The sequence below is a fragment of the Carlito syrichta genome, unplaced genomic scaffold (genome assembly GCF_000164805.1).
Source record: "Carlito syrichta isolate Samal-C Ts95f unplaced genomic scaffold, Tarsius_syrichta-2.0.1 Scaffold314334, whole genome shotgun sequence".
NCBI classification, from domain to species: Eukaryota; Metazoa; Chordata; class Mammalia; order Primates; family Tarsiidae; genus Carlito; species Carlito syrichta.
The window spans coordinates 492,694-504,953 of record NW_007258430.1 but is presented as its reverse complement, the minus strand read 5'-3'; the positions used below and the strand labels follow the sequence as shown (position 1 = coordinate 504,953).

The following is a 12,260-nucleotide window of genomic DNA, read 5'->3' as shown; positions in this document are numbered from 1 at the left end:
GGCGGGTCTCGAACTCGTGGGCTCAGGCAATTCACTCACCTCAGCCTCCCAAGGCACGGGATTACAGGCTGAGCCACCGAGTTTGGCTTAGATGGAATTATTTATTCAGTTGTAATTATGCTCTTTTGACTTTCAGTTCAGAATTTTTTCTACTGTAGCACTAGTTGTTAGAGTCAAAGGACCTAGGTTTAACTTCTAGCTTTATCACCAACTAGGTTTGTACTCTTAGGTAGTCAGTTTCTTCATAAATAAACTTAAATAATATTTATCCTGATTCACAGAATCTAACGAGACCATATAAAAATTGTTAAAGTAGGTTTCAAATGATACAATGTTAATATAATATGTTAACTGGCCTTGTCTGGCTCTTCATCTAAAATTCACTTGAATGCGTTACCTATCCAAAAAAGTAAACAAAACAATTTATTTAAAAGCTATATACCTGGCCAGGCTCGGTGGCTCAGACTGTAATGTCAGCACTATGAGAGACTGAGGTGAGTGGACTGCCTGAGCCCGCGGGTTTGAGTCCAGCCTGGGCACTTGACGAGACCTCGTCTCTACAATAAATTTTAAAAAATATTAGGGCAACCCCTCGGGTCCCCTCTCACTGTGGGAGCTTTTCTCGTCTCAATAAATCCTGCTTTTTAAAAAAAATTAGCTGGACATAGAAGCGCGCACCTGTAGTTCTGGCTACTTGGAAGGCTGAGGCAGAAGGATCATCAGAGCCCAGTAGGTCGACGCTGGGGTGGCCATGAATGTGCCACTGCACTCCAGCCTGGGCGACAGAGTGAGACTCCAACTTAAAAAACAAACAAACAAACAAACAAAAAAACTATATACCTAAAAATTTTAACTTAGACAACAATCAATAAGTCTTGCAGGCAACAGGCAAGACAACAAGAAGAAAAAAATATATTTGCTTAAGAGCAAAACAACTTTCATTTTAGAAAGAAAAGAAAAATTTTGCTTTGTATTTTCATTTTTTTTTCAAATAAACGCTGGTCTTACAAACATACAATATTCAAAATGTTGTGGATCTGATTAAAAAAATTTTTTTTCAAATAATAAAAATACTAAAATAATTTCAATTATATTGGCCTGGAGCCTCTAAACACAGCTTTGGCATATTTCTCAACACAAAAAAGTCAGTTAATCATTTCAAACTTTCTAAACATGTAGCAGAGACATAAAATCAATATTTAAATTAACCTACTGATAGATCACAGCGCAAACACAGTTTCCCTTTTGCAATCCCATCTCTGTTCTCTCTGTTCTCCCAAGCCACCACAGGACAGTGTAAAACAAAAAGATTCAAGTGGATTGATAAATTACGGCAGTCAGGAGAGGCGCTCCGGAGACCCCAGGAAAATCCCAAGCCGTGGCTCTGGGCAAACTCTGGAATGCTGACGATGCAGGGACCACAAGGCAACCAAAAGCAATTCAACCAATATTTAACAGGTACCTCCTATGTGCTAGATACCATGCAGGTTATACTTGGGTTATAGGTTATACACAATATTTGCTTTCAAGTGTTATAATATAGCTATGGGATAGAAAAGCTATGTTAATAACTTTATGTAAGTGCCATCAAAGGAATAAGCCCAGACCAGGCATATGAATGAGGAAATGTTTACCTCTAGCCTGCAGAAAAAAGAATTTAAATCCATGAGCCTTGCATGTAAAGATACTAGATAAAAAACAAATGCATGTACTTTTGTACATTACTGAAACCTCATGATGATGACAGTACAAGGTTTTTATAATATAGTGTTAAACCTGCAAGGATGGGGGAGAGTGGAAAAGAAAACAACAGATATAAAAATGTGTTAAGTGAGGGAAAAAAGGGAAAGAAATAAGGAACGTAGGAAGCCTGATAAAATTGATTTCTAAGCTAGAATTAGTGAAAGCTGAGACTCAAAATTGATTTATACTATAATATCTCCCAAAGGTTCATTCTGGGTGGTATCAGGTAGAGGAGTTGGGAGAAATGCTAAAAATAAGAGAATCTAGTTGAAAGCCAGTTTAAGAAGCAGCCAGGATCCCAGCACTTTGGGAGGTAGAGGTGAGAGGATTGCCTAAGTCCAGGGGTTTGAGACCAGCCTGGGCAACTTGGCGAGACCTTGACTCTACAATTAATCAAAAAATTAGCCAGGTGTGGTAGCATGCACCTGTAATTCCAGCTACTTGGAAGACTGAGGCAGAAGGATTGCCTGAGTCCAGTAGGTCAAGCTTGAAGTGGTCATGAGTATGCTACTGCACTCCAGCCTGGGGGACAGAGTGAGATGCCACTGGGGGGGAAAAAAAAGAAGCAGCCAGGGAAGGGGTGGAGGGATGAAAAATCACCTATCAGGCACAAAGTGCACAGGTAGAAATGGTGGGTATACTTAAAGCCCAGACTTCTTTGCCACTATACAATGCAACCATGTAATGAAAAGGTATTTGTAACTAAAGCTATTGAAATGAGGGAAAAAAAAAAAAAAAGGCAGCCTGATCCCTATATAGCTTTCTCCTACCACAGCACAGGAATAGAGATGTAGTCTCTGGAATGGGACCAGATACCAGGCCTATTTGAAGGAAAGGGTAATATACTGAAAACAAAGGAAATTAAGGAAACATGCACATAGAACACTGAAAATTCCACCTCTCCAACCCTTTTCCTCTACCACTCAGTTCCCAGATGTTGCTTAGAGATTAGAAAGGTTTTCTGTGGGCAATCAGACCTGCCCAAGTGGAAAGATCTCAGGCTACTTCACTAAATATTCCCAACGAATAAGCTGCCCAATAAGATCACTCAATTGTGAAGCCCACAATAATCCCCACACAGGTGCTCATAACTTCAATCAGCTTTTTTGTTTTTCTCAATTAAATATGAGCAGAAAACTGAGGAAAGCCCTGTTAGAAAAAAACAAATAAAAATAAAGATTGAGTCTTGGAGCCTAGTTGGATTTCAACGGGTACTATCAAAAATAATCCTGGAATTCCCTTTCCATTGATTTTAAGTTTCCTCAAATCCATTTATCTGTAGCTTCAAGAAAGAAAACTGTTAAGGTTTCCAAAAGTCCTAAGAAGGTATACAGAAAGGGTTGTTTTTTTTTTGAGTTGGAGTCTCACCCTGTCACCCAGACTGAAGTGCAGTGGCTCTTGGCCACTGCAGCCTCGACCTGCTGAGCTCCGGCGATCCTTCCACCTCAGCCTTCCAAGTAGCTGGAACTACAGGAGCGCGCTACCACGCCCGGCTAATTTTTGAATTTTATTGTAGAGATGAGGTCTCGCCAAGTTGCCCAGGCAGGTCTCGAACCCGCGGGCTCAGGCAATTCATTCACCTCAGCCTCCCAAAGGCGCAGGATTACAGGCTGAGCCACCGAGCCCGGCTACAAAGTTTTTTACTATAGAGCTGCCTATGGCCACAGAAGCCACAAACTAGGAAAGTGTGTGGGTGGGTGTATATTTGCATATATTCCTTTGAAAAGGGGTAAAAATCATTAAAAAGATGTATTTTGTATATCTTTATCATCATCTTCTTAAATACAAAAACAATAAAAAATTTCTTGTTTATCCAATTATAAACTATGATTCTTAAAAATTCATAATTTTTAAATCTCAATTTTCAATTAAATAGATATCTGTTAGTTATGTGGATTTTTCTTTTTTCTTTTAAAGATGTGGGATAAAATTCAGAATTAGGTATACAAGTGGTCATTGTACAGGTGAAGTTTGGGCCTCCCTTTGGTTCTCACTTTGCCTGGTTTGAGATCAGGTACCTTTACTGATGTTGTGTTCCCTCCCCCTCACCCCTAGTTATGTGATTCTTATTATGTAAGAATAGTGTGTAATTATTCACTACATATGGGATAGTGAGATAAACCTATTAACTTATTATTGGACAGTGAATTTACACTGATCATTTGCCTCTCTATCTCTAATATAAGGACGGGGGTGAAGGGAAAAAGAGAAAGTGAGGGAGCAGGAGGAGGGAATTAAATAATTTCCTTCTATAAAAAAGGGGAATATTCGGTCCTTTTTTTTTTTTTTTTGAGTTGGAGTCTCACTCTGTTGCCCAGACTGGAGTGCAGTGGCATGCTCCCGGCCACTGCAGCCTTGACCTGCTGGGCTCCGGCGAGCCTTCCACCTCAGCCTTCTGAGTAGCCAGAACTACAGGCGCGCTACCATGCCAGGCTACTTTTTTATTTATTGTAGAGACGAGGCTTGCTATGTTGCTCAGGCTGGTCTTGAACCCCTGAGTCAGGCAATCCTCTCGCCTGTGCCTCCCAAAGTGCTGAGATTATAGGTGTGAGCCACTGCACCCAGGCAGATTAGATCCTTAATCTTACTGAGACAGTCTGTCAACATGAAATTACACTTAACATCAGAGATACTCAAATTTCTCTACATTGCCATCAGATGTGTAGAATCATTAGTGAAATGATAAATATTACTGCATTAACCAAAAAAAATTCCTTTCTCCTTTTTTGTTATTTTTCTCCTTAAATACAGGAAAAGAGAAAACCTGTTGTAGCCTAACTAAGATATCATTCCCCCATGAACTGCTATTCTGAGGCATCCATAATACCTCACAAAAGTTTAGGAAAAGAGGATAAAGAACTGTATTGCTCAATCCTTTTGCATACTTTTAACATTCAGAGTTTAATTAAATACATTTCTAGCCAACCTCTAGAGATTATAAAATGCCACTACCAAAACTATAGCTGATATGAAGAAAATTAAGAAAAAAATTTTACTTTCTAATAAAATTAAGGAGGAAGAGAAATATGTGAGTGGGACATAATTAAAACAATTCATGTTTATTCATGTTTTGAAGTATTAAGTGACTCAATCTATTTCTACACAATGGCAATCAATTACAGATTTGAAAACAGTGTAAAAGAGATTTGGCTGAGTTACATGATGAATAACACAAAATATATTTCAAAAGGTACCTTTATTCTGTCAGTGAACTGATATTTTTTTATGACCATTTCCTGTAACTGGCAAAAGTCTCCATTCAGTTCTACTCCACAGAGTTGTACTGCTGAACTGTAAAGATAACCCTAAAATAGAAAGATATGATATGATGTAAATGAATGAACTTTTACTGTGGGTTTATTTCTACTTGACATTTATAGCAGCCACTGCACTCCAGTCTGGGCGACAGAGTGAGACTCCAACTCAAAAAAAAAAAAAAAAGTCAAACTTTAAAAAATATAACTCAAAGTAAAAAACAAAATGAAAGATAAATAACATCTTGTAGTTTCTTTAAAACTTATAACTTCCAGAACTTTAAAAACTTACTAATCAAGGACTTGATTTTATAATTTATTTATTTCTATTATTTAAAAGTCATATTTTTAAAGGCTGATTTATTTTTCTTGATAAAACTGGGCACTCAACAAAGTTGGAAATGAGGGGAGTGATCACATATAGAGTCTCTGTTTAATGCTCAACTTCTGCAATTTCTTGGAAGCCAAGGGGGAAGCAAGGAAGGAATTAACCTGTGGGAAATATCATGGAAAATCATGCACCATCTGACACAGGGGAAGGTGGCCTGAAATATGAACTGTTTGGTTAAAGGAAGTCAGTCTGGTGTCTGGCAATCTGTCAAAAGACAACCAATTAGTAAATAAGAATAATCAAGAATTGACTATATGTTGTTCGTATACCTATTTTTGGTTGCAATAACATGAAACAGTTTGGAAAGAAAGATCAATTCATTTTCTGAAGATAATTTCATATCAACCTATGTGAAAACTAAATTTTTACCGCCGGGTGTGGTGGCTCATGCCTGTAATCCCAGCACTTTGGGAGGCCGAGGCAAGATGATTGCCTGAGTCCGTGGGTTCAAGACCAGCCTGGGTAACATGGCAAGAGCTCCTCTCTACAATAAATCAAAAAATTAGCCAGGCATGGCGGCACATGCCTGTAGTTCCAGCTACTTGGAAGGCTGAAGCTGCAGTGAGCATGAGTGTGCCACTGCACTCCAGCCTGGGCAACAGAGTGGGACTCCAACTCAAAAAAAAAAAGAAAAAGAAAACTAAATTTTTATCTATAGTGCATAATGGATTTTTAGAATGTATTCAATAGTACATATGTATTCAAAAAATTCCTATTGACTGAATCAGTGACATAACACAGTGAAAAATGACTATATATAAATTTATCAATGCTGACACCATGTCTGTACAACCACAATTATTTCAGCTTTGTTCTTTTTGAACAAATCAGAAAATTGACTAGAGTAGACAAAATGTGGTAAGCACAGGTTCTTAAGACTCTCATAATATAAATTGACAGGAGGCCAAACAGATTCCTAGACAAGGATTTTGTGGGGGCCTGTACAAGGGAGACAGTTCAGGTAATGTTCTCAAAACAAAAACCATCTGACAAGTCATGTATTTTCTCTTATGGCTGTTTATTTTGCCTAGTTATAGAATAAAAGTTTTAACACTGAAAAGTAAGTTAAGCATTAAAGAGTTAACTGTTTCTGTGTAAAGCAGGCAATGATGTTGGAAATTGATAGTGCCTGTTTCTGGCATGAGCCTCTACTGCTGTTGGCCACATGTTTTAACAAGTCTACTAATGACAACCAGAAACCACATTTCAGTTTTTTGATAAAACCATTCAAGGACATAAGAAATACTCATGATTTAAATGTTTTTAAAAAGTCACACTGAAGCAATCTTAGAAACAAACATTCAAACTTTGGATCACAGAAAATTGGAACAACATATGTTCTTGGATATCATTTAGTTTGCTCACTTACAGATGAGGAACTAGAGGCCCAGAGGTGTTAAGTGACTTGCTTATTGCCATACAGTGACTTTCTAGGTCAAATAAATTTTTCAGTTTTATAAGAGCTCTTATCAAAGCTCAGCATACTATTTTAGTACAGTATAAAAAAAAAAGGGGTTAGAAGGCAGTAGTGACTGACAAAATAGCGAAGTGTTATGATCTATATTGTTGATATTCCTTCATTTGTGTTGCAGGGACAAACTAGTAAAAGGAATCAACGGTTGGTCTTTGACATTGCAAATTCAATTATCATCATCAAATAGAACTTAAATACCTATCCATGTCATATTATTTGAACCTTATTATTCTGTTATTTTAATAAATAAAGCCAAGCTGTCACCTTGTATGGTGGCAGATAAAGCTGTTGCTAGCAGGAGAAGAAAATATTCTGCAAATGTTGAGTATGTCCACAAGCTGGACTTTACCCCATAAAGGACTGTGCCGAGCCTGGAGCCAACATCAACCAAGACCTTTCCAGAAAGATCAGGGAGTACGTGATGGTAAATGAACTTCAATTCCATGAGGGAGAAGGAATGAGAAATAAATCCTGGAGAATCAGAACAGAATGAACATCAAATTTTGCTTGGGTACAAACCACTGCATTCTTCACTTCTAATTCTTTCACCTATATTTATAAGGTATATTTCATGGTTTTTCCCTTAATCAGTGAAAGCCATCCAGAGGTTATTTAGAAAAAAATCAACATGATAATTTTGTACTCAGCCACTGTGAGGTAGAACAAATATTAAGTCTCTGACATTTACAAGGCCTCTAGGGAACAGTTATTTAGATGACTGTCCCTATCCCTGTGCCCCTCATTTCCATCTTGCAGCTTGAAATGTCCTCAGTTTTTTCCTTTTTCTTCTCCCTATGATCTGTTGCTGTCTGAGACAGATTCCCATATGGCTTTCTTACCTTACCCCTGAACCAACCTCAGAGTACCATGTATTTTGCCACACAGATGGTAGAATACCAAACAAAGAACCATCTCTGGAGCTGTGTGATAAGGCAGCTCTGACCAACCTAGAATGTGTTCTGGAGGGCAAGAGAGGAGTAGTATGGAAAGAGATTGAGATACCCCCATAAATGCTTGTATTCTGTTTAGTTTAATTGCCGCCATTTTTAGCCTCCTAGACTTATCTTCATGCCTCAGTTTCTATCATAAATTACCTGGGATAGCTCAAGTCTGGTTTTCTTCTGTTATAGAGGTTACCCAAAGACTCACTATCTTATGTTCTACATAATGCATTGGTCAGGAAGGGGAGAAAGCATGGTCATAATCAATAGAGGGTGGTAAAGAAAATGGAAGCAGGCTGGCCAATCCCTTGGAAGAGAATAAAGGGTGTGACCAGGCTTAAGAAGTAATCCTTGGGGTGTGGGCTTTGACCGGTATAGTCCTTACCTCTCTAGGATCTTTGTCCTTACTACCTGCTTTGCCATACTAGTGCTTCTTTTCTGGGCTACAGAGTAATCATTAGTGTCTTACAATGAGACATGCCTCTTGTCATATGGGAGGAGGAGAGTCCCTCATGGTGATAGCTGTTTCAGATTCATTTTAGTTATCTGGACTGGCCTGGGTACTCAATCATTATAAACCAGATTAATCGAGGAAGATGCATCCTAATCTTTAAATTTTATTTGTCATATAGCTCATCTATAAACCAAATCTATTTGATATAGTGTTATAGTTATAATTAACTTTTTAGTTTTCCTCTACTGCTCTTGCCCAAGTCCTTTTAATTCTGTGAATTTTAACTACTTAAAATGGAAATTAGAAGTATTATCCAGAAATAGAATATTCAACTAGTAAATCAGAAAAGTTTAACCCCAAGTTATAATATAGATACATATATTTGTATTAGCAACATATTCTAAATTTGGTAGTAGTTAACCTTTGAGAATGATATTATCTAAGATCAGTAATACAAGCACAAGATTATTTACCTGGAGGGGTAGCCCACTCTATGCAGTAACGCTAAATCTAAGTAAGCAGGGAAATGCAGGTCTAAAACAACAGACTAGACAATCATATCTAGTTTGAACAAAGAATATATTAAGAAGGGATAACATACTAGCAGCATGGGTAAAAAACAATTGCACTCTACATTTCTAGACACTCTTATTTCCTGTTGGGACATAGGGGCTACAGCTGAGGGGCAGGATGCAGGAGACTTTGTCACTAGAGTTGTTCTCTATCATAGATAGGGATACTTCACTGAGTCAAATTATGGCCTGAAGAAAGTCTTTCTCAAGATTATGTCTTCTGAATCCCTGCCCACCCTATAGTATCTGTTTACTATCTGACTTCTTAAGTAGATTTTTTAAAGCAATGAGGTCTTGCAATGTTGCCCATGTTGGAGTACATTGGATATTCACAGGCACAACCATAGCACATCACAGCCTCTAACTCTTTGAATGCCCGGTCTCAAGTGATCCTTCTATCTCAGCCTCCTGAGTAGATGGGGCTACACGCACCAGCCACCATGCTTGGCTCAAGTAGATGTTTTTAGAGGGAGAACATTTCAGTCTTGGAAGTTATATTTCTCATCGTAATTAAATCAGCATAGGGTTTATTGGTCAATTTTTGTTGAGTATGTAGACTATGAATCTGTTCCTCTGTATTCAGTCCCTTCTGATTAGTTTCTGGACCTGAAGAGTCACCTCTGATTAAACAGTTTTGAGATGTGAAAAACAGTTTCTAGATGTATCTTGGGAGACATTACATGGCGTAGGCTCCCTAGATAATATTTCTATTTATTCTCCTTCACTGCAATATTTGATTATAGTCATGCTATAACCAAAAGGTTGGCCTTTTGCCTTCAAAAAACACTGAATAGCTTGGTCAAAAATTTGATACTCTAACATGTAAGAAAATGTACATATAAAGTCATCAGATTTGCACACTTGAGTGCCTACCTAAAGGTGCTGTCTGGTGTGAGCCACACGCCATACAGTAGTTTCTGCTCATTTTTCCTTCCTCACATAATGAATCAATAAAGTCTTCATCATAAAGGAATGCATCAATGTGAACTGTGGGTTCTGGCTGCTGCTGTATCTGATGGAGAGAAAAACATCAAAGGAAACAAAGTACAAAGAAGTCTCTTTTTATTGCTATATAAGGCAAAACATCAGTGGTTCACATGCTGAAATTCTGAGAGCAACAGCAAGGCAGAGCAAGACAAGTTTTGCTTATTCAAGTCAGTAACTGCTTTTCTTTCATTTTATTTCTGAGACACCGGCAACTTTTTATTTGACCTGGAATGATGCAAAACATGGCTATGTAAGCAGAGAGGAAGGGTCTCTAGGGCCTAAATTCCTCTAGGAATTTAATCAACTTGAGCAATCAGACTGTTTTGCAGCCTCCTGTCCTGTTGCCTGCTTTTCCCCAAACCCTGTGGGGAATGTGGTCACCTAGTTGGTAAAACGAGTTCCAGACAGACCCCAGCAACTGATGGAAGAACCCCAGTGAACTTTCCTCATTACCATGCTAAAGTCTCCACCCCAGAAGGAGCTACAGTGTCATTATCATAACCTGTGACCTATGTGCTGGCATGACGACTCACTGCGTGCCACTGGGATCCCTCCTCTACATCCTGTGATGCACCCTCTTCCCTCTCCATCACCCCATAAAACTCTCCTCAGGGAGACATTGCTTTGGAGAATACTCCCAGTGCTCTCCTTACTTGCACAAAGTAATAAAACTCCTGCTGATCAAAACCTGCATTCTCACAGAAAGTCGTTTGTTACTCGCCAGGTAAACGAACCTCGGTCTTTTCCAAGTAACAGCTATAAGAAATACATTTTAGTTGAAAGGATATTAGAGAGCATCTTATCCATCCTAAGTGGTATATTTTATAAGAAAGTGATACCCAGAGAGATTTTCTCCAAATAAATTATATTAACTACTAATAGGGGGAAAGTTGAAACTTATACCAGATCTTTTGCATTCTACATGTCAGTTACTTACCAACAAACTATTTAACAAGAAATCTTTGCCCAGAATGCAGGGCTTCCAAATAAAACTTCATGCTTACCAATTGTAGCCCTTAATTAACATTGGTTGTAAGGATATAACAGTAAATGGCTACAAAAAAAAGTGTTTGATTCTTTCTACCTATAATAAAGAATCTTGCTTGTATACCTAAACATTATAACTACATCTATACAAAGAAACCTATATCATAAGTATGTAAAAATCAGGTATGGATATATACAAAAAGCAGAAGAAAACTGAAGAAGGTAAAAATAGCTTAATTTGGCTGAGCATGGTGACGCATGCCTATTGTCCTAGTTACTCAGGAGGCTGAGGTGGAGGATTACCTGAGCACAGAAGTTTGAGGCCACAGTGGGCTCTGATTGGGTGACTGCACTCAGCCTGGGCAAAAGAGTGAGACTTTATCTCTAAAAAAAAAAAAAGAAGAAAAAAAAGAAAAGAAAAAAAAATTAGAAAACTTCCTCAAAATAGTAAAAAAAAAAAAACAACAAAAAAAACCCCTAAACCAAAACCAAAAACAGTTTGTTAGAAGATTGTGGGTCAATTATTAACATGTAAAGACTACTTTTCCTCATTTTATATATTGTGGTGTATCATGATACTGATAAAGCTATTAATCTTATCCAAACTGTAATATAAATATTTCTCTCAATTTTTATACTACCTGCTATTTTCCTCTATTATGACTCTACTTTGAATGACTGGATGTTTACTAAGATTTGCTAAGTATTCACAATGTGAATAGCATTGTTAAGAATGTAAGCCGGGCTCGGTGGCTCAGCCTGTAATCCTGTGCTTTGGGAGGCTGAGGTGAGTGGATTGCCTGAGTCCGCGGGTTCGAGACCCGCCTGGGCAACTCGGCAAGACCTCATCTCTACAATAAATAAAAAAAAAAAAATCAGCTAGGCATGGTAGCGCGTGCCTGTAATTCCAGCTACTCGGAAGGCTGAGGTGGAAGGATCGCCAGAGCCCAGTGGGTCGAGGCTGCGGTGGCCGGGAGCGGCCACTGCACTCCAGACTGGGGGAAAGAGTGAGACTCCAACTCAAAAAAAAAAAAAAAAAAAAAACAGAATGTATGGGAGCCGGCTCAGTCGCTCAGCCTGTAATCCCGCGACTTTGGGAGGCTGAGGTAAGTGGATTGCCTAAGCCTGTGGGTTCGAGACCCGCCTGGGCAGGCAAGACCTCATCTCTACAATAAATCAAAAAAAAAAAAAATGAGCTGGGCGTGGTAGCGCGTGCCTGTAGTTCTGGCTACTTGGAAGGCTGAGGCGGAAGGATCGCCAGAGCCCGGCAGGTCGAGGCTGCAGTGGCCGGGAGCGGCCCCTGCACTACAGTCTGGGCGACATAGTGAGACTCCAACTCAAAAAAAAAAATGAAATAAAATAAATAATGTATGGGTGCCAAACATGGTGGCTCATGCCTGCAATCCCAACACTTTGGGAGACGGAGGGTGGGAGGATCACTTGAGCCCAGGGGTTCT

The 12,260-nt window shown here is 38.8% G+C and overlaps 1 protein-coding gene across 1 annotated transcript in view; it reads right to left on the bottom strand.

The window, feature by feature from the left end:
* The window catches only part of LOC103274000, a 40,309-nt gene that overhangs the window by 10,191 nt on the left and 17,858 nt on the right, over positions 1-12,260 (bottom strand). Inside the window, exons 3-5 of the mRNA XM_008071459.1 lie at positions 9,703-9,841; positions 7,212-7,333; positions 4,938-5,048 (exon numbers count right to left, since the gene is read on the bottom strand). Coding sequence (XP_008069650.1) covers positions 4,938-5,048; positions 7,212-7,333; positions 9,703-9,841 — 372 coding nt within the window. The remainder of the gene's footprint in view (positions 1-4,937; positions 5,049-7,211; positions 7,334-9,702; positions 9,842-12,260) is intronic.